This window comes from Colobus angolensis, unplaced genomic scaffold, assembly GCF_000951035.1.
Source record: "Colobus angolensis palliatus isolate OR3802 unplaced genomic scaffold, Cang.pa_1.0 Scaffold284, whole genome shotgun sequence".
NCBI lineage: Eukaryota > Metazoa > Chordata > Mammalia > Primates > Cercopithecidae > Colobus > Colobus angolensis.
In genome coordinates this window covers 4,309,513-4,336,306 of record NW_012116088.1, presented here as the reverse complement: position 1 = coordinate 4,336,306, position 26,794 = coordinate 4,309,513, and the positions used below count along the sequence as shown (strand labels likewise).

Here is a 26,794-nt window from a genome sequence, read left to right as displayed (position 1 = left end):
GGTTCTCAAAGTATAGCCCTGGAATCAGCAGCATCAGCATCACTGAGGACTTGTTAGAAACACAAACTCAGGCCAGGCATGGTGGCTCATGCCTATAACTTCAGCACTTTGAGAGGCTAAGGTGGGAGGATCGCTTGAGGCCAGGAGTTGGAGACCAGCCTGGGGAACAAAATGAGACCTCGCCTCTATTGAATAAATAAATAAATACCCCAAACATTTTTAATACCTCACATTGAAATAAATATGTTTAAGAAAGATTAATAAAAACTAGCCAGACAATTACTTAAAGGCAACCAACTAAACAGAAATTTTTAAAATAATTTGAAAAAAGAAAGAAATGCAAACTCGCAAGTTCTACCTGAGACTTATTGAACCTGAAACCCTGAGGTGGGGCCCAGAAAACTGTTCTCACAAGGTCTCCAAGTGATTCTGATGCATGTTATGGTATATCATCATTAATTAAAGGGACTCCATTAAAATCATCAATACCACAAAATCCCAGACTTAATTCTCTAGTAAACAGAAGATCTATTGTGAATACAGGGACTATTGTACACTGGAATCTTCAATATCCCAACGTGAAAAATGAGAATTCAAATGAAGTCAGTCGGCCTCTGAGTTCATTAAAATGTGGGAGTTAATTAGGATGTCATTATAAGACTTCTCACAGTCTTGGTTTCAAACTTCTGCTAATGTTCTAATGTTTATTTTTAAATTATAGCTTTTTGTGCATTTTCATGTGTTCTCTCAACTTCACATATTAAGATGTTATACATAAACTATTCCCCTGCACTAAGTAAGCTGTTTTCAAGGCACAAGTACCATACCCTATAATTTTGACATGAACATTCAAAATATGTGATGACAGAGCATGCTTTCTAAAAGGAAAATTTGGACTTGATTTGGTAATCTTTTATGAGTGGAGTCTAAGTCTAGGGTGTCTTGGATACTTCTTGCAAATTTGCTGTGAAGTATCCTTTATTAAAAAAATGCTGGAGTAATTTGAGCTATTTCATCTAGAATAAGTCTAAATTACAGACATGTAAAAAGTTAAAACTACCACCCCCTTTAATGAGTAGAGAATTTCTGTTTGGAATGATGAAAAAGTTATGAAGATGGATAGTGGTGATGGTTACACAACATAGTAATTGTACATAATGCCACTGAAACATACACTTAAAAATGGTTGAGGTGATAAACATTATGTTATGTTATATATATTTACCACAATGGAACAATTTTTAATAAACTACCACCCCCAAAAAAAACCTGAGCTTGTTTCAAATTTTGATGTCCTAACCTTTTGCTTTCCTTAATTAGCTTGAATTGCTATTTACTTAACAAAGAAGTGGCATTTTTTGGTGGACGTCTGTACATGTATGCACAATAAAATTAAAGACCAATGTGAGGTTGGGTTTTTTTTGTTTGTTTTTTTTTTTGAGACAGAGTCTTGCTCTGTCATCCAGGCTGGAGTGTAGTAGCATGACCTCAGCTCACTGCAAGCTCCGCGTCCCATGTTCACGCCATCCTCCTGCCTCAGCCTCCCAAGTAGCTGGGACTACAAGCGCCCGCCACCACACCTGGCTAATTTTTTGTATTTTTAGTAGAGACAGGGTTTCACCATGTTAGCCAGGATGGTCTCTATCTCCTGACCCTGTGGTCCGCCTGCCATGGCCTCCCAAAGTGCTGGGATTACAGGTGTGAGCCACTGTGCCAGCAGGTTGTTTTTTTTTTTTTTTACTTTCTGAGTCAGATTATCTTTAAAAATAAGGAACATTTATTAATACTCTGCATCCATTGAACATTCACTTACTGTCTGAAAATGCTGAGAAAAACTTGGTATCTTGGAAAAGTGAACTTGATCTAACTGCTACAATATGCTGCTGTATTTTTAGAATAAAACTTCTCACCCAAATATAAATCGTTATTATCCCCTATGTCTTGAATTTATTCCAGTTAACAAGGAATATGTGAACTTAAAACTTTGGGACACAAATGTAAAGCTTGCTTCAAAAACCTGAGGAGACTGTAGTACAACGATGAATGGACTCTAGTTCTTAAATCCTCTGTGCCGTTTTCAGTGTCTGTTAATGGCTTCTCCATAAATTCCATGTTACTTTGCAAAACCTGTGACTCCTCTGGTTAAATGAGGGCTGACATGACTGGGAGAGTTGCCTGCCGTGTGCCTTGTTCTGTTCAGTTCTTATTTATCATATATTTTGGTGATCTTAGTAAATGATTACTAACTCCAACTGTGAATGATCTCCTTTTGCAGAGCGGAGGTCTCGAGAAGGGAGGATGTAAAGAAGCGCTCAGTGTACTTAAAAGTGCTCTTCAACAACAAGGAGGTGTCCAGGACAGTCAGTCGGCCACTAGGAGCAGACTTCCGAGTTCACTTTGGGCAGATTTTCAATTTGCAAATAGTCAACTGGCCGGAGAGTTTAACACTTCAGGTACACATTTTAATTATAGTCACTGGCCAGGCACTGTGGCTCATGCCTGTACTTTGGAAAGCCAAGGTGGGCATATCACTTGAGGCCAGGAGTTCGAGACCAGCCTGGCCAACATGGCAAAAACCACATCTGTACTGTAAATACAAAAAAAAAATTAGCCAAGTGTGGCAGCGGGCGCCTGTAATCCCAGCTACTCGGGAGGCTGAAGCAGGAGAATCTCTTGAACCCAGGAGGTGGAGGTTGTATTGAGCTGAGATCACGCCACTGCACTCCAGCCTGGGCGACAGAGTGTGACTCTGTCTCAAAACAATAGTAATAATAATTAATATTATTATAGTTACTGTCCCAATAATTTTTTGTTCATTACAGGTGTGAGATGATTTTAAATCATCCATTGGTTATACATACGTCTTGATAGAGTCTCAAGCCTCTTCCTTGGCACATCTGTTCTTAAAGTCTTAGAAGAAAGAGATCTGTTCCCCAACTCACCTACTGAAAATGCTGGCAGAATAACTCTGGCCACAGTGCTCTGGAGTGTCTGCCTTGCGATGGGAGAGGGGTGCTGAAGGGGGTGGGGCACAGGGAGATCTCCAGCTCATTCACTGAAGACATATTTCAATATCATCCTCTACAGGGACTCTAGCGTCATATAACAGAGAAATCAATTACGCCACAATCATGGGAGGTTATAATGTCAGAAAGATACAAGTGCTAGGATTCCCCCCCACAAAGTAATAAATCTTCCCACTAGCCTAAATCCCACCATTAGCAACATATATATTTGAGTCTATTTTAGTTTCCTGGGGAAACTAAACTATAACAAGGAACCACTAACTTAGTGGCTTCAAAACAACAGAAATGTGTTTGTTCACAGTTCTGGAGGCCTAAAGTCTGAAATCGAGGTGTCAGTAGGGCCATACTCCCTCCAAAAGCTCTAGAGGAGTATCTTTCCCTGCTTCTTCCAGCTCCTCCTGGCACTTAGAGTTCCTTGGTTTGTGTTAGCATAACTCCAATCTCTGCTTCCATCTTCACATAGCCTTCTCTGTGTCTCTCTCTGTGGGTCCTCTTTTGTCGCTCATAAGAACACTCCTGTTGGATTTAGGGCCCACTCTAATCTAATATGATCTTATCTTCATCCTTAACTAATGACATCTGCAAAGACCCCATTTCCAAATTAGGTTCACATTCTGAGTTTCTGGGTGGACATCAATATGTGGAGGATGCTATTTAACCCATTATAGTGTCTTCAGTCTTGCTTGTTCTTTTGGTGACTCTTCTCCCACAATGCTAACGGGTCTCTCTTATAATCCTAACAGGCTTGTTAACAAGGATTGCAACTTTGTGGCATGCATGCCCTTGTTTCCCCACCACCACCCAGGCAGAAATCACAGATCCTCATCCTTCACTCAGGCAGAAATGTCTCACTCCCCTCCACCACCCTTGCCAGAAAGCAATAATTGATGGTGCTATTTTTGTTGTGTTTTCCCACTGAGCCTGAATATAATTTTACAACTCTTCTCAATACAGTACTTCAGGCAGCCACTACCTATTCCTAGTGAGTATAACTGACAAAGTCTGCAGGTACCATCACAGCTGTATAATTAATAAAATATTTACATACTTCTGTACTGACTGAGAAATTGCTGCCCTGACCTTCCCAGATGCCATCCTGGCCACATAAGCCCCACTTCAAAGATCCCTGGACCTTCCCACAGTTGACCAATTAAAGGGGGTGGCTGACCAAGGCCAGTGCCTCCAGGGTCCTGTTCCCAAGCTGTGGTGGGCCGCTATTCTAATAAACCCAGGAGGTGGGTTCAATACTGTGTATAGTTCAGTATTTTGAATATCAAGCCCTGCCTAGACCTCAGTAGTTAAAAACCTGCTACGATCTGTAGAGGACATTGGCAACAGCTGGGATGTGTTCTTTTGACAGTGGGAAGGAAGCACAGAACTGCATGGAAAGAGGAGGTGGTGCCAAGAAATGGGAGACAGAACCTGAAAGGGCTGGCACTGGACACCCAAGGTCAACCGCCTTGGCTTAGAATTTCTCCAGAGCCTGTGGCAGTTTTGTCCTGTACCTTTTAATCTGTGATCTGGGGGTGGGTGAGGGCAGGGTGGTCCTCATTTACAAAGCACCAAGCATCAAGACTCAAGCAAAATTCCTTTGCTGTATTGATAACAGGATTGATATCTGCACAGCTGAAATTTTTTTCTTGAAATTTTAGAACTTTAGAATTTGGTTTAGTCTTATCACTCATGTAACTCTTTAAAATGCCATCTAATTTTTTTTTAATGTCTGTGTATTCTAAAACTTGAAAAAAAACAAAATTTTTGACTGCTAACTTAAACATAATATGGGTGAGAGGAGAAAGCAAGTATAAAATGGTTTTAGAAAGGGGATTGGAGTTGGAGGTTTGGTGAAAACCTGAGATTTTCTTAAGCCTGGAAATTCCCTTTCTGAATATCAAACGGGGGAAAGTAATTTCTATTAATGTTCACTTCTTCCTTGATGTATAACCCTGAATGAACACAGAGAATGAAATGAGGTGATTTTGTCTGAATGTAAAAGTAGAGAGTTGCCCAACTCTGTACTGGAGAGCTGGGGTAGCCTTCAGATACGTGGTCGCTGGACAGAGCCCCTGTGAGGTCCCTGCCCTCCCTGTGGGGTCCACGTGGACTCTATTCCATCTCCTCTGGAGCTTCTGCTGAGGCTGATGGCCTGGAACACTTGGTCGCGTATTGCCTATGCATATATTCTGGATAATATTCTGGATAACTTTGCTTTTTGGTTTAAAAATTTATTTCATAGTATTGTCACATTGATTTTTCGAAAATTATTTTGACTATACCATCCACAGCAAGCTAATATTCAAGGCAATAAGTAGGAGATAGTATTGGAGACTTTATTTACATTTTAGAATACATGTGAAAAAAAATACTGTTGTGCTGTGCGAGACAGAAGATAGTCTCTCCCTCTAAAGTAATTCAGAACATTCAGAAGTGCCCATAGTGGGAGTGTGTTTCACAGGCTGCCTAGGTAGTCTGAGCTCTCGTCCATCAGTGGAGGCATGGCTGGGCACCTGCAGGAGGGGAGGCCTTCTTGCCTTCTCTCCCTTCTTTCTGACTCTGCCAGTGGGTGTCTCCTAGCCCACTTCCTCTCCTTCCTGCCTGCCTCATTATTGTCTTCTGCTCTCCCTTCTAGCTCTCTATCTGGTCTTCTCATGTTAATCTTGGTCTTCCTGATATCATCTTTTCCTTTGTAGGGGAGCAACAGGGAGGATGAGTTGATGATGGATGTCAAACTAGGAGGCAGAACTCTGAATACTGACATCTTCACTACTGATGCCTGTAGAAAGGGAGGGACTCCTGTGGGCCCCTGCAGCTCCTCCTCTATTCAGGGCAGGTGACAGAGGAGCAGCAAGTGTGCTTCTGGAGTTTGCGTTTCTTTACTTTCTTTTCTTTACTTTCTCAGTCAAGTTTTATTCTTAGCTTAGACAATGTTTTGTGTCCAGTAAGTCTTACTTTAAACTAAAAGTCTTACTTTAAACTAAAAGACCCAAAGTTTGAGACCAGCCTTTGCAACACAGTGAGACCCCATCTCTACAAAAATTTTTAAAAATTAGCTGGGTATGATGGTGCATACCTCTAGTCCCAGCTACTTAGGAGGCTGAGGCAAGAGGATTGCTTAAGCCTGGGAGTTTGAGGCTGCAGTAAGCCATGATCACGCACTGCACTCTAGCCTGGGAGCCAGGGTGAGACCCTGTCTCAAAAAAACCGTTGGCCCCAAGAGAAGGATGAGATTGGACTTCATGGGACAGGGAAGTTGGAGCCAGGCCACAGTCCTTCCAGAAAGGCCTTGAAAATCTTGGCTTTGGAGGCCTTTCCAAAATAAATGTGTAGGGTTTTATAAATGAAATTTGGCTTAGAAATTTAAAAAGCTTTGCCTTCATTTTTGTGGCATTCACATATGTAACTTTATCCTACATTCATCTTCTCAACACCAAAACAACTAGCAACAGTGGTGTAATATTGCTACATTTTTAACATTATCATATTTCCTTATTAGTCAATCCTGTTAAGCATTTATATTCCTGGCATGTGAATTGAGATAGGGAAATTCTCCTTTTAACCTACTTGGTGATGGCTCGACTTTCTCTTCTCAGGGCCTTTCCTAATTTCTCTGGCTGATCTGAGGAATAACTCCTCTATCGGAGGGGGAATACCAGTCATATTTGGAGAACTGTCCTTGTTTACCCTTGCCTACCTCACTTTTGTGGTTGCTGTTGGTTGTTTATGGACCCAAGTCCAAAAAAGATGTTTTCACATACATCTTACTTGCCATGCTTTAAACTGGATGATAGCAAGTCAGATTGCTGATCCCAGAAAGCCCTGCTGTGTGCAGTTGGAAAGGTCAGGTGGTTGAGGGCCTGTAGGAAGCCAGGTGGCGGCTGCAGGGAGGACAGGTTACATGAGGCAAGAAGACAGGTGTGGTCATCTAAAGGTAAGACGATGAGGGCTTGAATGAGACAGGGCCTGTGAAACTGGGAAATCTCTAGGAAATAATGTTTACTAAGTGTCCACTGCATGACCACAATATTTACATGTTATCTCGTGTTATCCTGAAGAAAACCACGGGTACTAAATGGGAGAATTCCCATTAAAAAAAAAAAATATTCCTTGCTTTATTTCTCTGACAAAACAACAGGTATAGAAATGTCCACAGGGACAAAACATGCTGGTTCCATGCTATCATTTTAGATGGAAAAAAACAAAACATGTGATTACTTTTCTTTTGTTCCTTTACAATATTCTGTGATTTTTAAAAACTTTTTTATTGATACATAATAATTGTATATATGTATGGGGTACATGTTATATTTTGATACATGCATAGAATGTATAATGATCAAATCAGGGTATTTAGAATATCTATGACCTCAAACATTTATCATTTGTGTTGCAAACATTTTAAATCTTCTCTTCTAGCTATTTTGAAACATACAGTAAATTATTGTTAACTATAGTAACCCTACTGTGCTGTCAAACACTAGAACTTATTCCTTCTAACTGTATTTCTATACCATTAACGAACCTCTCTTCATCCTCCTCCTCGCCCTCCTCCCTTCTCAGCCTTTGATAACCATCATTCTACTCTTTTCCTACATAAGATCAGCTTTTTAAGCTCCCACATATGAGTGAGAGGCCAGGGTGCAGCTAAGCATCCTACAGCATATAACTCACCAAAACAAAGAATTACCTGGCCCAGAATGTCAATAATGCTGAGACTGAGAACCCTCAGTACTGAGAGAAAACAAAAATGAAACTAAATTATAGAGAGATCTACTTATAAATGCCTACTTAAAGCCCAAAGTTCCCATTTCCTAATTTTTAAAAATAGCATTTCTTCCTAGCATTTAAAAGAACATCTGGGCCAGGTGCGGTGGCTCACGCCTGTAATCCCAGCACTTTGGGAGGGTGTGGTGGGTGGATCACCTGAGGTTGGGAGTTCGAGACCACCCTGGCCAACATGGAGAAATCCCGTCTCTATTAAAAATAGAAAATTAGCCAGGTATGGTGGTGCATGCCTGTAATCCCAGCTACTCGGGAGGCTGAGACAGGAGAATCACTTGAACCCGGGAGACAGAGGTTGCTGTGAGCCGAGATCGCTCCATTGCACTCCAGCCTAGGTAACAAGAGTGAAATTCCATCTCCAAAAAAAATATAAAATAAAAATAAATAAAATACCTTCTGCTATCTTAAGAGAGTAGGAAATAAAGATTGGGGAAATTCTGGATTTTTTTTGGCTTTGTCAGATGGAATCCATTTTTTTCTCATTAAAAAAATCTGATAATTATCTCTTAAGACAGTAACACCAACTAGCAAACCCTCCATTCCCCTAGAGTCCATGATTGCCTCTGCCTACAGACTTGGCACCAAGAGCCCCCATTCAGTTCCTCTCTAGACACCAGCTAGGAATGTGGCTCCAGAGACTTGGAATAAGCCGCCTTCTACTGATGTCCTCAGAAACACCCTTTATGTGATCACTTATGTTTTATTGGTCATCACTAGGCATGGTGACCAGCCCAGGGAACATCCATGAGGAATAAAAGCCACCTTTCATAGCCTTTCATAGGATTATGGTGAAGATTAAACAGGGTACCACACTGAAAGCCCCTTAAGTCCCTGTGCTTCCTACAAAAGGAAGTCTCAATGAATTTTTGTCCCAATTAATTCTGGCAAAAAATTTTTTTTTAAAATGTGGTTTCTTTCATTTCAAACAAAATTAAATAAAACACATCATTTTCTTGGGACAAGACTTCATGCCAATAAGTTTGTAATTTAAGAGGTCAAACCAAGGTCTCCACTGCAATAAATGATAACTACTACATGTTCTTTAAGCTTATAGTTCTTTAAGATTATAGAATTATAGCCTCTTAAGGAGTGTTGGGTCAAGCAACAAATGACACTCCTTGTCACATCAGACTTGTGAACCAATAAAAATATAGAGAAAACTTTTTAAAAGAGGAGGGGTCATTTATAAATTAATAGAGGCTTGAGGAACATATCAGTCAATTACAACATATGGAATGCATTTTGATTCTGATTCAAACAAAATGTTACAGAATTTTTTGAGGCTCACAAGGAAATTTGAAACTTACTAATAGTTGAGGTTATTAAGGAATTATTACAAAAACAGTATTGTAATTATGCTTTTTAAAAATATTATCTATTATAGATACATACTGAAATATTTACAGATAAAATGATGTCTAGATTCAAGATGCTGGAGAGGAGGGGAATGGTTGAGAGTATAGATGAAATAAGATGGTCATAACATAGTGATCACTGAAGCACGGGGTGACAGGTCTGTGGTATATTATTATTCTTGCATTATATATGTTTGAAATTTTCCATAAAAGATTTTTTAGTATAGATCAAAATATCACCTCTTTAACTGATAAAGATGAATTTGGAGTGTGTTTTAAGTGTGCCACTTACGGGCTTCCTGCTGAACTCCTGCCTGTTAGAATAGCTCACAGCAAAATGAAGTCTGGGGTCCTGAATTTAGTACCTGCCTTTGTCTTTGACCCAGTGACCCTCCATGCTCAGCCAGTCATCTTGCAAAGGTGAGCGGATGGATACTGGGGAAGCAAGGCCGGGATAGTAGCCAGGCACCACTTCATCCTCACTCCTGGACAAGAATTCAGATCAGGCTGGGTGCAGTGGTTCATGCCTGTAATCCCAGCACATGGGGAAGCCAAGGAGGGCAGATCACCTGAGGTCAGGAGTGTGAGACCAGCCTGGCCAACATGGTGAAACCCTGTCTCTACTAAAAATACAAACATTAGCCAGGCGTGCTGGTGGGTGCCTGTAATCCCAGCTACTAGCGGGACTGGGGCAGGAGAACCGCTCGAACCCAGGAAGCAGAGGTTGCAGTGAGCCAAGATCGCGGCACTGCACTCCAGCCTAGGTGATAGAGTGAGACTCCCATCTCAAAAAAAAAAGTTCAGATCATATGCCCTGTAAGGGAGGGTGGGCGGAAAGGATCCATGGTGTCATCTTTGTGCATTCAATTGGTAAGTGGAAAATATTGACTAGTGGGGGACTATTACATAAGAAGAAAAATATAAAGATTAATTACTAGAAATAAAAGTAGCAAAATCAGCATTTTTCAAAAAATGTAAACCAGTCACAGAGACCTCATGTAGAGAAAGAATAAAACACAGGAAAGAAGCCAGGAGAACTGTGGAATATTAAGTCATATTGTCACAAAAGTGAGGTACCAAGAATACAGGGGATCGAATGGCGCCAAGAGTTCAACTGAGGCTGGATTGTGTATTCTTAAACCGTGGTTGCCCTGCAGGGGGGCCCTTCTCCTCATGGTGATAGCATCATAATGAGACACACCACAGTGATCCGTAGCAGAGCTGCTGGTGGTCTAATTGGCTCCATCTAGGAGAAGGTCTGAGAAAAATCTGGAGTTTCAGCAGCTAACAAATAAAATGAGGCCTGAAAGAGAAGAACCTGATAGATTTACTAAAAATGTAACACTCTTGAGTACTTCTGCATATAGAGCTTCTCTGACTGACTTGGAGATTGCTACAGATAATGAGCCATCTGGGGGCATGTCCTTACTGTCCCACCCATTCCTCCTGATGGCATTATTGTCTGAGTACAACCTGAACCTGGAAAAGGAGGAGGCCCATTCTCCTAGTAAGCTGTATATTGGTTCGGAATAAAAACAACTATCCTTGCCTGCTGCTTTGATTAACCTCCCTACCCAGAAGATTAGTTCAGACAAGAAAGCCAGGTGTCAACAACTTGACCACAAACAGGTGTAAGCTCGTCTCCATGGAAACCATAGTAACACAACCCAACTTTCCACACTGAGATAAGTCCTTTGGGCTGGAACAGTGACCAGCACAAATACTAACAACATGGACTGATGATCTGAATGTGAGCTCACACTTTTGCTGTTTTTATTGGCTATTTCTCTTCTCTGGTTTTCAGGTCTATGAAACTATTGGACACAGTAGTCCCACCTTGCTAGCTGAAGTGTTTCTGCCTATTCCTGAGACTACTGTTGTCACTGGAAGGGCTCCTATTGAAGAAGTGGAGTTTAGCAGTAATCAGCATGTGACACTGGACCACGAGGGAGTTGGAAGTGGTATGGAAAGCTAGTATCTTCAATGGTCACTGTTTCATTGTCAGATTTGAATGTGTATATATCTATTTCACTTCCCAGACAACCAGAGAATTGTAAAATGGATATCAAAAATTCAAATTCAAACAATAATGCTATGCAACTTTTGGCCAAGTTACTTTTTATATACTGTTGGTGACAATGTAAGTGCATATAACTATGCAACTACTAAGTAGTTTGGCAGTGCGAGTTAAGAACCTTGAAAATGACCTTTGGTGCCTTACTTTTATTTCTAGGAATCTTTCCTAAGAAAATAATTTGAAATGAGGACAAAGATTTGCGCATAAAAATGTACATCACAGTGTTGTTCATAAGCTCAAAAAGTTTGAAATAAATAATTATAATAGGGAGATTTTTATTAATATTCTCTCATCTCCTTCTATAATTCCGATTGGATATATGATGGATCTTCTCACTCCTTCCTCCATATTTCTTAACCTTTCTTTATTACATTTGATGTCTTTTTCTTTCACTGCTACAATCTATGTAATTTCTTTAAATTTGTCCTGCAAGCCGTGAATTCATTTTTTGGCTGTCTCTTATTATTGGAACTAATCCTTTCTGTTTCTCCTTCCAATTACTGTGTATTTCAACTCTGGAAATTATGTTTAGTTATTTCCCAATCAGTGTTATCAGTTCTGACAGCTTTTTTTCCTTTCCTCAGACTCTCAATCATTTCTTTTTATACATTCATTCATTCATTTATTCAAATATATTTAAAATATTCTTAAATATTAGATATCTGATCATTCCAATACCTATCTACTTACTGGTCTGATTTTGTTGACACTTGTTTATGGTGGCTTGCTTCCTCATGTATCTGTTGATTTTTTTTACTGTGACTTATATCTAGAACTTTATTTGCATTATTTATTTGAGGCCAAATCCAATCCTCAGGTCTAGAGACTCAGGTTTTAGTTCCAGCTCTGATATTGGCAAGCTGTGAGACTCTGGTAGTCATGTAACCTCTTTGCATATCATTTTCCTCATTTATAAAATGGATCTATTAATAACTCCTTTAATGTCTTATAAGGTTATTTTGAAGATCAAGATAGAATGTTCAATATGAAGGAAAGATTTAGAGTTACTTCATTTAGTGCTTGAAAATCTTCTCCTTTAGTTGATTAAATAACTGCCCAGAGTGTTTGTACCATTAAATTCCAATTGTTAGAGGCCAAATCAATGAGACTTTACTGTAGCTACAATAGCTTAGTAATAATTAACATGTGTTGTGCAATCACTATTTGCCAGGCATTGTGTAAGTGCTTTGCAAATACTAACTTATTTAACTCCTGTTCCTCACTTCTATCTTAGGGTGCTTGCACTTGTTCCTTCTGCCAGTAATGCTCTTTCCCAAAATAACACATCTCTACCTCTATTTCCTCATCTTCTTCAGCCATTTATTCAAAAGTCACCTTCATTGAGGCTTTCTTGGCCACCCCATCTAAAAGTTTATCCCCTCTCCACTCTCCAAAGCACAAATTTTCTATATACCTTCCCTAATTTGTTTCTCCTTAGCACTTGCATACTAGTCTCTAACATACTAAGTATTTCTCTTAGTATACTAACATACTTACATACAGTCTCTAACATACTAAGCATTTCTCTTAGTATTGCTTCTCTCCCTGACTCATATATACACTCCATGAGAACAGAGGTTCTTTTCTTTCTCAGTTTTTAGAACAGGGACTTTTATCAGTTTTGGTTCTTTACTGCTATCTTCAGTGCCTGCAATAGTGCCTGGCATGAAGTAGAAGCTCAAATAAGTATTTTGAATGACTAAGTAAATAAATGTCTTTGAAATAACTCTGCAAAGAAGGTGCTATTTAGTATCCCTGATTTATACATTGAAAACTAAGGCTCAGAGAAGTTAACTAACTTGTCCAAGGTCACAAAGCTGTGAAGCAGGTGGACCCACTCGAGAGTGCGTCATGAAAACGTCTACTCTCTGCCATCAGAGACAGAGCTGAGCAGCTGTCAGTATCATCACCTGAAGAAATTCAGTGACACCAGCTTGAATCACGTGCTCCATCTTCATCACCCCCACCCACTCCATGTTCCATTTGTCTACTATCTGCTTTCTTGCCAGGACTAGGCTCAGTTCCTCTTTCTAAACAGCATCCTGTTTAATCTGGTGTTTCCCTAGGAGTGCCCTTCTCATTTGAAGCTGATGGCAGTAACCAGCTGATTCTGATGACCTCAGGGAAAGTGTCTCATAGTGTGGCATGGGCCATCGGAGAAAACGGGATACCTTTAATTCCTCCACTGTCACAGCAGAACATCGGATTTCGGAGGTAATACATGGTGAGAGTAAATTGATGAGCAATGTCAGTATCAGCATTAAAGATAATGAAGGGGAAAGAAAACTTGCAATATCATATTCTTTCCTTTATTGTCAGGTGCCAGTATTTTTAAGAGTTTTTTATTCTTAAGGTAAAAACAAAAAAAAATTTATAACAACCTCTAGTCCAAAAAAATAAAAATATTAATAACCTAACAAATATTAAATGTTTATCAGTATTAGATACAGTGAAAAGAACTTAATCTTCACAGTAACTCTAGGAGGTACTCTTTCCCCTATTTTACAGATGGGGGAGGTGCACAGCATCACAGAACTGTATATATTTGGCCCTTAGTAAAGGTGTGTTGCTAATGACAATTGGTGTAGGAACTGCTATTTACATGAAAGTACCCATTCTCCAGTCTCCTCCCTTGATTGCTAGATCCTTGAGTGTCTACTCAGAACAGAAGACAGGCACTCTGGGCCTCAACCTAGGCCAGCCCTTCCCTGTGTTTGATACTTGTCCCTGAAGCCTGGATTGTATTAGCCTGTGGCCTGGGTCTTCCTCTGTCAGAGCCTCTCTCTGTCATTCCACAGTACATGTGTCTACAGTCAATCATTTCACCATTCCAGGCCTCAGTTGCTTCACCTCTAAAATAAAAGGATTCATTGTAATCATCAAGAAGACACTTTCCAAGTCACAGGCTGTGATGTTCAACTTGTGGAAAAACAGAATGGGGCTCGTTTAGTTCCCCTGATGCCCTCTGCATCCCCATAATGACCACCCATGTTCATGGGATAAAAACCACAAGGAGATGCTGCTCTGTGCTAAGTCAGAAGCCACTTCCAGTGGAGGCTTGACTATGCCTTTGAATGTAAGAAGTCTGCATTCATTTCACTTGTGTTTAGTGTTAGAAAAATCTCCTGGGGAGTAAAGCTTTCAACTCCTCAGGATAGAAGGTAAAACACAATGTGATTAACAAGATATGCAGGACTGTTAATAAAGCCCCAGCTCAACCTTGCTGACAGTGGCTTCCTTTGATTTCCGTGTGTCCAAAGCTGGTGCTTAAGTTGGTTGTTTAACAGTTGGTTTTAGGCTGGGCATGGTGGCTCACGCCTATAATCCCAGTACTTTGGGAGGCCGAGGCAGGCAGATCACTTGAGGTCAAGAGTCTGAGACCAGCTTGGCCAACATGGCAAAACCCCATCTCTACTGAAACAACAACAACAAAAAAACTAGCTGGGCATGGTCGCGCATGCCTGCAATCCCAGCTACTTGGGTGACTGAGGCATGAGAATCACTTGAACCTAGGAAGTGGAGGTTGCAGTGAGCTGAAATTGCACCACTGCACTCTAGCCTAGCCGACAGAGCAAGACTGTCTCAAAAAAAAGAGTTGGTTTTGTTTCTTTTTCTTTTGGTTTGTCTCAGCTATAGCGGGCCTCAGTGGCCTGGGATGTGAGAGTTTGTGGGCTTCCAGCACCAGATACAGAGGCTCCTCTTTACTGGCCAGAATCCAGGGACTGAGGGGCACTTTTATGCACTGGACAGAGTGTAGGAATTAGTCATAGTTGCACTCCTTCCATTCCTATTTATTTATTGTCCTTATCATATGTTTAATAGCCATCATCAAGTAAAGAAAAATGACAAAATTCTTCCTTATGATAACATTTTCTCTCATGGAGGATAATAGTTTCCCTAAGTGATGCTATCTCTAGAATTTGAGGTCCTGATGCAAACTGTTTTGTGATCAAGTCAGTTTCATGGAATCAACTGTTCTTTTCAGTGCTTTGAAGAGAGCAGATGCCATCTCATCTATTGGCACATCAGGACTGATGGACATGAAAAAGTTGGCCAAGTGGGCAGCAGAGTCCAAGCTCGACCCAAATGACCCCAACAATGCCCCTTTGATGCAGCTAATCTCGGTATGTAGCAGGAGGAACACATGCCATTTTTTGACTTGGCCTTTTACACAATTTTCCTTTATGCTATCTTCTCCTATGCAATACTGTTTAAGAACATGGGTGCTAGGTTGAATGCCAAGTTTGAATTCCAGCTCTGCTTCTTGCCTGGCTACGGGACCAAGGCAAGCATTTGGTGCTTCTAAGCCCTGTGCTGCTGTCTGCTGTCATAGCGTGGTCATGAGGAAATGAACAGCTGCATATAAACACTTAAGTTGGCCAGGGATGGTGGCTCATGCCTGTAATTCCAGCACTTTGGGAGGCCAAGGCAGGAGGATCACTTGAGCCCAAGAGTTCGAAACCAGACTGAGCAACATGGCGAAACCCCATCTCTGCAAAAAATGTAAAAACATGCTTGGCATGGTGGCACACACCTATAGTCCCAGCTACTAAGGAGGCTGAGGTGGGAGGATCAATTGAGTCCACAAGATTGAGGCTTCAGTAAGCTGTGATCTTGCCACTGCACTCCAGTCTGGGCAATAGAGACTCCCATCTCAAAAACAAACAAACAAACAAAACCCCTTTATCTGAGCACACAATTTGTGAGCAGTAAATGTTGTTGTTGTCACTCCTACCTCTAACCTCTGTAAAACTCCTAAAGGTTTTATTTTCCCTTCTACAGAGAGGAAGCTGAGTTCAGAAACTCAGCGTTATTTGCTCAAGTTCACACAGCTAATAAGTTGATCTGATTTCAGGACACTTGCTTTTTTCATCATAACTTAAAGCACTGATGGGGCATTTTAAGAAAAATTTGTTTTGTTTTCTTGTTGTTGATTAATTAGGTTACCATTTAGGTTTCACTTAAGTATTTACCAGATAAATTGCTCATATCTACCATAATATTCAAAATTGTCTTCAGTGAATTTATGAATAAATTGGAACATCAGTTTATTTTTCTTTGTATCAAATACAATTGGTTTTATTGGCAACTTCATTATTCACACAAAACCATAATAAACAAGTAGGTAATCCAGAGGGTAGCCCTAGCAACACATCCTTATGGCTATCAGTATGCGTTTATCAATAGGATAATTGTAGCCAGTATGAACATTTTCATTTTGGTTCTAGTTTTTCCAAGTCCCGTAACAAACCTTGGTTTATTTTGACTTTTATGAACTCTCCTTCAACATGATACACCTTAGTGTGCCTAATAGAAATATTAGGAAGATTGGGTCATTATTACCTAAAATGTAGTCTATTCCATGTAAAGTTTTCAAATCACATTTCAATAGACACATCACTTTCATTATTTTATTTTTAACTATATGTTTTCCCATCAAAGAACAAAACAGAGATTGCCTTCTTGACTGGTCTCTTGTTATGAACCAGGATTTTCACAGCAGAACTGCTTTTCCCATACAAGGCCCCAGCACATCTTGGGGCACTGCTTTTCCCTCTGCTCAGGAGGTTACAGCCAGCAAAGCACCAAGCAGAGGGGTGGGCAGCACCTGGGTGAGGTGCAGTCCCCATCTGCTCAGCTTCTCAGAGGTGTTGGACCTGGCCATCTTGAAACAATGCACAAGGGCCTTGGAGGCTGTCTGGCCTGGATCCATCTCTGGCTCACTTTTCTCAATGACCAAGGCTGTGAGGTGCTCTTCAGAGACAGGAAAGCATGGCTGTGGAGCCAAGTAAAGCTGACTAGCTGCCTCTGAGGCCTTTATCTGCATATGTGCATGACATTAAAAAGTCATGTATTTAATTTTATATACAATATGTATATGAGTAATCTTATTTCTAGTAGGCACCTAGTAATACACTGCAGTCTGGCACAAATCTCTTCTTTTTCAGTCTGTATATTTGCATAATAACACTACTAGGGAAGCATGAACACCAAAAGTGAAACATAATTTTTATTGTTTGGAAAAATGATTTGTGGTATTGTTCACAGCTACTAAATGAATATAATAGCATGTGACTCATTATTACTACATTTTAAAGTATTTTTTCTTTCAAATCTTGTAATCTAAAACTTTTAAATGTTCCTTGACACTGAGTGCCAAGTTTCTTTGGATGAGATCTGACTGTCATCTGGAGTTTTGCATTTTCCGTTTTTTATAGGTTGCTACCAGTGGTGAATCCTATGTCCCTGATTTCTTTAGACTGGAGCAGCTGCAACAGGAATTTAACTTTGTTTCAGATCAAGAATTAAATAGATCCAAACGATTTAGGCTTCTTTGTCTTAGAAGCCAAGAGGTGCCAGAATTCCGAAATTATAAGCAAGTTCCAGTCTATGACCGAGAAATTATGGAAAAGGTATTCCAGGTAAGAAACTGCCATAGAGGGGTTAATAAAATAATAAAGTACCTGCTGTGCTATTAGGTATACTACTGTATATGTATTTTGTTTTTGTTATGTTGTCACTAGCAATCGCGGTTTCTCTTTTATTGCACTTTTATACAAAACCTTTCTATGCTTTTTCTTGAATTCACCATTTAAATAATCTCTCTGCCTCAATATAATGATATATAAACTAATCAGTAACCAGGATTCTGAGTCAACTGAACTGCGTACAATTAGAATTGCAGGGTTGAAAAATATCTTAGGGGTTAATATGGCTAATAATATTTGAATGCCTTAGGAATTCAATTCCATTTTAATGCAGTATTTGCTAAGTGTCATGTACTCAGCACACTGGTAAAGCACTACAGGGAAAACTAGAGGGATAGGATCTGAACAGCCATGGGGTGGGTGGGGCAGGAAGGAGGTAAAGGAACAGGGCTGGACATCCATCCTGGTCAAGCGCAGCAGGAGGAACAAAGACTCAGAGGAGGGCAGATCACATCTCCCGGCGTGGGGCAGAGGAGCCTTTGAGGAACTGCAGGTAACAGGCCTGTGTAGGTGGGGCAGGCCAGTGAAACCAGACACATGCACTTTTTTTTTCTTTTTTCCTGCTTTTCATGAGCTGTAGACACTTTTATTAATACTAACAAGGTAAATGGAGAGCCATCAGGAATTAGTACCATGAAGATTTTTCATGCCAAAACTATTCTTGAATAATATGGTTGGTTATTTGGTTCTTCTCTGTATTAGTTTGGACTTTGATCACAGGAGATAAAAGCCAATTTTGAACTACCTTAGGTACGAAGGGGAGTTTACTGGATGATGAAATCTCAAAATAGCATTAAATATCTAAAAACGTGTGAATGGCATGAGCGCATCTGTGCCTGGCCTGCTGCCAGGAACCTTCTCCATCCTCTCTCAGCTTCTTTGCGGTATTGGCATCATGCTCCTCCTTTGCAGACAGGTTTTCTCTACTTAGCCACATGGTCACCAACATCATACAAGTTCACATCTAGTATCTTCAGCCAGCAGAGATGTGTCGTCTGAGCCTGAGTTAGGTACCACGACCAGGCATTCCACTGTGACCAGAGAGTGGGATTGGAGGAGAACATAACAGTTCCCAGGACACACACATAATTTTATTGACAGAAAAGGGGAGAAGCCTAAGCAGATAAAGCCAAATGTATGCAACACTCTCCTCCAAGCAGATGACCTGACTCAGCTACAGCCAGATGTTATATGATTATGGTAATATTTTAACTGAAACTTTACTTAAAATAGAAAAGGCAAAACTTAAGCAGGGGCTTTGCTTAAGTTGCTTGGAAGAGCTTCTCTGTGGTGTCTATTTCTTCCTGACTTAACATTTTAACTTGTAACTACTGTACAGAATTCTCTTCTACGAGTAAGGCATTTCAGCTACCTGTCTCAGAATCCTGGTTACTGCATCAAAGACCAATTCTGAACCAAAAGTTAGAAAGAAGGTGGAAGAAATATTTAGAACCACAATTTATTTATTTATTTATTTATTTATTTATTTATTTTTATTATACTTTAAGTTCTAGAGTACATATGCACAATGTGCAGGTTTGTTACATATGTATACATGTGCCATGTTGTAGAACCACAGTTTATAACTTAAATCATATGTGATAAATAATTCCCTGATCTTAAAAAAACCACCAGAGAGTGCTTTAAAATCATTGCTTCTTTTTAATTTTAGGACTATGAGAAACGGTTACGAGACAGAAGTGTAATTGAAACCAAGGAACACATAGACACCCATAGGGCCATAGTAGCCAAGTACCTCCAGCAGGTAAGAAAAATAATATAAAACTGTCTTCATAGGGAGAAAAGAGCCAGCATCCTAAGGTGGAAAGTCCTCTACTCATAAATATCTGTGTGAGCTTATGCAAGCCACTTAGCTGGCATAAATTTCCTCATAAACACAAATATACAATTGATTGACAACTATCATCACCTTTCAAATATATGAAACCACTAGGTTATGTCCTGGTTTATTATCAGCGGTTATCTTTTAATGGGGCATAATTACAAGGGATTCAATTTCTAAGTCATGTTTTTTCTAATATTTGAATGTTGCATCGCATTACAATGATTACCTTTGTAATCAGAAAAAAACAAAAGTTTTTAAACCATATACTAACTGCCGTTATGCACTAGAAAACTAAAAATTAAAGCTGAAACATTCTTTCATTTGTCCTTTTTCCTTCTTTGTTTCCTTCTTTCCTTCCTTCCTTCAATAACCTTAACTTGCCACAAATGCCACAGTGACTACAGTGCATTTTCCCTATCCAGTGTGTCTACCTTGTGGCTCATGTATTATAAAAAAAAAAAAAGGACATATAAAAAACCTATTTAAGAGGTTATTTATTTATTTTTATTTTTATATATTTGAGACAGGGGGCTGGCTGGCTCTGTCACCCAAGCTGAAGTGCAGTCAGTAGTGTGATCTCAGCTCACTCTAACCTCCACCTCCTGGGCTCAAGCCATCCTCCCACCTCAGCCTCTCGAGTAGCCAGGACTACAGGTGCACACCACCATGCCTGGCTAATTTTTATATTTTTTGTAGAGATGGGGTTTCACCATGTGCCCCAGGCTAGTCTCAAACTCCTGAGCTCAAGCAATCCACTCGCCTCGGCCTTTCAAAGTGCTGGGATTACAGGCGTGAGCCACCATGCCCAGCCAGAGGTCCTCTGGAATTAGGAAGTGAATCATTCTGAATGAGGGAATAACTTAAGAATAAGTTCTTAAGTATGTGTGTTTTGAGACTGGCCCTATTTTTTGTAATGGTTAATTCATTAATTCAGCAAAATTTTGCCATCTTATATGCTGGGAACTTTACCAGGAACTCCAATATTACAATAAGCAAAACAGGAAAACCCCTGACTTTAGGGAGCTTACAGTCTAGTACAGAAAGCTAGAGGGTTTATAGCAAGAGGAGACCAGCATTGCAGAGGAAAGTAACAGTTGGGCTGGAGGGTCGGGGGAACACTGAGATGACATTAGGGTAAAAACTTGGAGTGTGGAGAGTGAACTATGAAGTTTAAATAATAAGAACATTTTAAATAAGCTGATTTCTTTCCCCAGGTTAGAGAATCAGTGATAAATCGTTTCTTAATTGCAAAACAGTATTTTCTTCTTGCTGATATGATAGTAGAAGAAGAAGTTCCCAATATCAGGTAAAAATAATCAAAGCCATTATTATCACTTCTTATAAAAATTATTTGTACTCTATTATATGAAAGGTGTCATATAAGATTTTTAAAAATCATTGTATGGTATGCATTTGGGCCAGGAATAATGTGTTAAACCTGGTTAAACCTGGTTAATACCTGATGATGACATTAGTTGAGGAATTTCTATTAGAACAAGTCTTCCTAGGGCCTCTCCCATCACATTCCAATAAAGCCCATCTCACCTCCCCTACTTCCAAATCAACTTCATTAGCCTTTGCCATTTTCTCATTCCCATTGAACCAAACCTGACAGCATTTCCCTCCTGCAAGTACTTCTCCTGTCTTGCTAGTCTCCCAGTGCCAGACATTCCCTTCCTCTCCTGTCACATGGCAGTAGAGGTGGCTGAAACCCCGCCCACAAGCTTCTGGGATACACGAGGAAACCTGGTTCCAGCACCATAGCTGATGGGCAGAGAGCTGGTGCATGTGCTTGGTGAGAGTGTAGAATAGCAGGGAAGATCTGATATTCACATAGATATTGGGAATTGACTGTATTTGCTTGATTGACTCATTAGTTTGGATAACTGTCATATGGCTTCAACTAGGGGTGTGGATACAGAAAAGATGAAAGATAATTTCCCATACTGGTGGTCTTGTGCAGGCCACATGACCTTTTCTGTGATTAAGTCTCTTGGTCTCCTAAAAAGGTTTTTTCTATGCATGTACTTTCTCTCCACCATCAAGTTGGGAAGGAGACAAAAAAAAAATGTGCTATCCATAGCAGCCCCTTTCCACATATAGAAAGGAGGCTACACCCACATAAATCCATGCAAAATCTCTTTCTCTATTCCAGGCCCGCAGTCCGGTCACTGAATGTTTTCAAAGTCATGAAAATTACACTTAGAATAGATGATGATTTTTCATATTGTTTTTTTTTTCTTTTCCTTTTTTTCTGCTTTACTTTCTGCATTAAGTTCTGAAGGCTCAGGGTATGTTCTTTCTTCTTTTAATTTCAGTTCCTTCTTGGCTTTAAGATGTTTCTGTATTTGATGGTCCTGGCTGCCATGGTGCTCCCATGCTGACTGCTATGGAGACATCAAAGTCTCAGGGAGGACTTACCTCCAGGGGAGGGAGGAAGCATTGACAGTGGAAGCGTTGTCATGTTAGGACCTCTAATAAAGTTCTGTCTCTGAGTCCCCCTAGTTTGGGTTAGGTAGGTGTCCTGGCAGAGTGATTAAAAACATGAGCTGTGTAGTCACAGTGACCTGAGTTTGAACCCTGCTCTCCCTCCTACTACTAAGGAACCTTCAGCAAATCATAACACCTCTCGTAGCCTCTAATTTCTTCATCTGAAATAATGGGGTAAATATAAATATCATATGTGTAAACATTAGAAATGTTATATGTAAGGCACCCAGCACTCTTCTCAATACATAGGAGGTGCTTATAAATGGTAGCTATTCTGTGCAAAACCTTGGAGAACAAACAGGAACAATAGCTCCTGGAATCCTGGAACTTCCTTGGGATTCCTTATAGGAGCTGTCAGCAGTGCCTAGACAGGACCTGCAGCGACCTCAGCCTCAGCTGGCATGTGCCTCTTGAAAAGAGGGGCTCCAGTCAAGAGGTCACTTAGCCAGCTCTGATTCTCAGAAAGGAAGCAGAGAACCTTGTGCATTGTAGCCTGTGGCCAGCTCTGCATATCATCTATGTGAAAGGTAGAGACATGAGAGAAGGAGCCTCTTGCTTCTCCCCTACCCGCTTCCTCCTCCCTATACCTCCTCCTATTCCTCCACCTTAATCACTGGCCTCAACCCAATAGTTACCATTTTAGGACAGCTACTAAATGCTAGACCAGTGTCAGGGTGCTTTGCACACACTTTCTTCTTCAATCCCTTCAACAACACAAAGAAGTAAGTATCATTATCCACATTTTACAGATGATGAAACAGAGACTTAAAGAGGTGAAATAATTTGCCCAAGGGCAAAGAGTGGAGCCAGGATTCACACCCAGTTCTAACTCCAGAGAGAAAGAGATAACCCAGCAACTGCCTAAGCAGCTGCACACACCCACTGTCATGTGAAGAGAGCAGGCTAATAGGAGATCAAGGGGTTTGAAAGAGAGAGTAACCCTTCTAGCCAGTGTAGCTGAGTTTTTGGCAGAGGTGAAGACACTGGCCCCAAGGGATGGGTAAAACTGCAACCAACTAGGCAGACAAGGAAGATGCAGGGAGGCATTCCCTCTGCAGGACTGGCCCAAGCAAATGTGAAGGGTGGGAGACCACAGGCATGTTTGAGGAACTGGTGGGTGAGCAAGGTAGAGATTAGGCAGGAAACATAGGGGCCAGAGCATGGCTTTTTTTCCTCGGATAAGCAGCAGCTAGAGTAAGTTTTAACAATCCATGCAGTAGGATCTCTCCCATTTGGGAGAATTTCTAGACTATTTCCACCCACCTTCAAAGGACAAAGAGTTTTTCAGGGGCCTGTGCAGGACCGTGGGGCAGAGTTCAGGAAGTTGTCTCACAATTTTGCAGACCTTTCTTTTTCTTAGAGTCCTGATCCTGTTCTGTAATCATTAGCATTTTGGGCCTAAGCCTTTTCAAGCTGGCAGAACAAAAGCGACCACTGCGGCCAAGGAGAAAAGGTCGGAAGAAGGTGACAGCCCAAAACCTGTCTGATGGAGACATAAAGCTGCTGGTGAACATTGTCCGAGCTTACGATATTCCAGTGAGGAAGCCGGCAATGAGGTGAGAGCCCTCCCAACAGCCCGAGATGCAGTGTGCAGTATCCCAGCCAAGTCAATCACTCTTTTACAGCACACTCACTCTCATTCTTAACATGGTTATTGTTCAGCAGGGGGCTGAGGGTCATTGCAAAGCCAAGGCCCTACTGTTTGCAAGTCATAGAGTTGATTCTGTCAATTCAGCCTACGGGGGGATTTATTAGGAACATCTCGAATAACTCAGGACAAGGACAAGAGGTATAGCTGAACTACATGGTAGACTCTAGGGATAAGATAGTTTTCCTAAGGCCCCATGGCCTCTCACTTGCCTCACTCTTGAGTTTGCTTCATTTTTCTCCATGTGATGGAAGTGGCCCGTGCAGCCAGAGTACCACCAACTAAGTGTCATTTTCTCCAGAGAAATCTGAAGGCGTTAACTTGGTCAGGTGTTGATCCATGGTCTAATCGCCGACAGCCAGAGACAGGGTCAGAAGCACCAGCCCCAAAGATAGGAACAGATCTCACAGAAGTGGGTATGAGCTGGGGAGAGTCACAGAAGGTGTCTGTCCAAGGTTTGAAACATGTGACCATAAAAATGTGGCTTCCCTTTCATCTGTTCTGAGTAATATGTTATGACTACTAGAATTCACTACACCAGGGACAACAAGGAGCCTTCAGCCATAGGGAAGATGAGTCTGAGGAAACAGAGAAGGAAGGACCAAAAATTAAAACTCCTTTTTTTTGTAGAGACAGGGTCCTGCTATGTTGCCCAGGCTGGTCTGGAACTCCTGGCCTCAAGCAATCCTCCTGCCTCAGCCTCCCAAAGTGCTGGGATTACTGGTGTGAGCCAATGCACCTGGCCTGAAACTTCTTTTTGGTGGTGCCCTTACCAGTGTAATGGGAGAAAGTAGCACTTAACATGCATTCACCATGTTTCAAGCACCATGGTAGGCAGGTTCACATATAAGATTTCATTTCAAGGCCGGGTGCGGTGGCTCATGCCTGTAATCCCAGCACTTTGGGAGGCCAAGGTGGGCGGATCACAAGATCAGAAGATCGAGACCATCCTGGTGAACACGGTGAAACCCCGTCTCTACTAAAAATACAAAAAAATTAGCCGGGCGTGTTGGTGAGCGCTTGTAGTCCCAGCTACTCGGAGGCTGAGGCAGGAGAATGGCATGAACCCGGGGGGCAGAGCTTGCGGTGAGCGGAAACTGCACCACTGCACTCCAGCCTGGGTGACAGAGTGAGACTCCGTCTCAAAAAATATATATATATTTCGTTTAACTGTTACTGCTATTACTATCTCCATTTCACAAAAGGGGAAATGGAAGTAAAGAGAGTATAAGTGACTTGGCTAAGGTCATTCAGCCCTACCTGTTTCCTTGGAGGAGCACTGTTCCAGCCCTTGGTGTCTTTTCTCCCTAGGTTCTTACCATTTAATTTAGTTCTGTCTCTCTCCTTCCTCTCACCCCATTATTTTGCCTTACATTTTTTATTTTGAAACAGGGTCTCACTTTGTTCCCCAGGCTGAGTACAGTGGTGCTATCACAGCTCACTGCAGCCTCGACCTCCTGGGCTCAAGGGATCCTCCCATCTCAGTTTCCCAAGTAGTTGGGACTACAGGTGTGCCCCACCATGCCAGGCTAATTTTTTATTTTTTTGTAGAGACAGGGTGTCCCAATTTTGCCCAGGCTGGTCTTGGACTCCTGGACTCAAGTGATCCTCCTGCCTCTACCTCCCAAAGTGCTGAGGCTGTAGGCATGAGCCACTGTGCCCGGCCCCTACATATTTGTGTGTGTCTTTTTTTTTTTAAATAAGTCTTTAACCTATTAGAAAGCATCTACCATCACCAACTATTCCTAATGCTTTGTTACTTGTAAATGTCCATATAAGCTCTTGAATCTGCTGTGGCATTGCTTTCCTGAGCTCACAGCCTACGCTTTCACCCTGATTGCCTCAAAGCTCAACTGGGGTGAAAAACTATTTTTTAAAGAACATAGAGGTGCTTCTTGTAGTTTTCACCTCCATAGACTATTTTTAAGTGTTAAATCATTTCATTCAACTAAATTAAGGGAGCACAGTTGATCCTACATGCTACACATTCAATGCAGATGCATCGAGACGGCTCAGACATCAACTGTTCCATTAAACCTGCCCAAGTCTTCACCCTTTACCTTTGCATTCATCCACATAGGGGTTTTTTGTTGTTGTTGTTGTTGTTGTTTTTGCCTCCCTCACTGTTCTCATACAGCCTCTGACCATCCCTCTAGTCTAATACCTATCTCACTTTATTGAGATGATTTGTTCATGTGTCTGCCTTCCAGTCTAGTCTGCACTGAAGTGTTATCTTCTTCATCTTAAAAGCCCAAAGTCTAACATGGGGCCTAAAATATAGGTAATAAAAAAATGGGCTTTGCGGGTTTTTTTATTTTACTTCTTAGAGCCAGGGTCTTGCTATGTCACCCTGGCTGGAGTGCAGTGGTGCAATCATAACTTACCGCAGACTTGGGACTCCTGGGCTCAAGAGATCCACCTGCCTCAACCTCCCAAGTAGCTAAGACTACAGGTACATACCACCAAACCCAGCTAATTTATTATATTTTTAGAGATGGGGTTTCATTCTGTTGATCAGTCTGGTCTTGAACTCCCGGGCTTAAGCGGTTCTCCCACTTTGGCCTCCCAAAGTGCTGGGAATACAGGCATGAACTATTGCATCCAGCCACAAATGTCTGTTTAATAAAGTAACTGATGGTTTTCCAAAGAGAAAAGAGCTTTTCTATGGTAGCTGTTGCATTAAATGTTCCACTTACATTTGTCTGAAACCTTAGCTGTGAAAGGTGATAGTCTATAGAAAGAGGCTATTTGTATTTTGCCCAGTAATGAATGTGAAATACTTGGCAAACCGTAAGGTTCAATACAAATATGCAAGTATGTTGTTACGGTGATGGTGGAGGTATCCAGAAGAGGCTCTCTGGATTTGACCTTCATTTTTTCCTTAGAACAGCAGTTGAGAAGGGAGAAGAGGATAAGACTCGCTGATCCTAACTCAAGCTAGGAATCCCTGCACCTCCCTTTCCTGATGAGGCTTGGCAGGCCCCAAGAGATTCCTTGCCTGACATGTGTAGCTTGGGGTTATTGGAGGGTGCAGGTACAAAGAACATACAGTGGGGAGAACCTGGACTGGATGGAGATGGGGCAG

At 41.1% G+C, this 26,794-nt stretch overlaps 1 protein-coding gene across 2 annotated transcripts in view; it reads left to right on the top strand.

Annotated features, from left to right (window-relative positions):
* The window catches only part of CC2D2A (coiled-coil and C2 domain containing 2A), a 136,235-nt gene that overhangs the window by 73,715 nt on the left and 35,726 nt on the right, over positions 1 to 26,794 (top strand). For both annotated transcript variants that reach the window (XM_011948833.1, XM_011948834.1), the window contains 8 exons: positions 2,276 to 2,453; positions 10,965 to 11,121; positions 13,304 to 13,451; positions 15,223 to 15,361; positions 17,456 to 17,659; positions 19,398 to 19,490; positions 20,786 to 20,877; positions 23,450 to 23,617. In XM_011948833.1, coding sequence (XP_011804223.1) covers positions 2,276 to 2,453; positions 10,965 to 11,121; positions 13,304 to 13,451; positions 15,223 to 15,361; positions 17,456 to 17,659; positions 19,398 to 19,490; positions 20,786 to 20,877; positions 23,450 to 23,617 — 1,179 coding nt within the window. The remainder of the gene's footprint in view (positions 1 to 2,275; positions 2,454 to 10,964; positions 11,122 to 13,303; positions 13,452 to 15,222; positions 15,362 to 17,455; positions 17,660 to 19,397; positions 19,491 to 20,785; positions 20,878 to 23,449; positions 23,618 to 26,794) is intronic.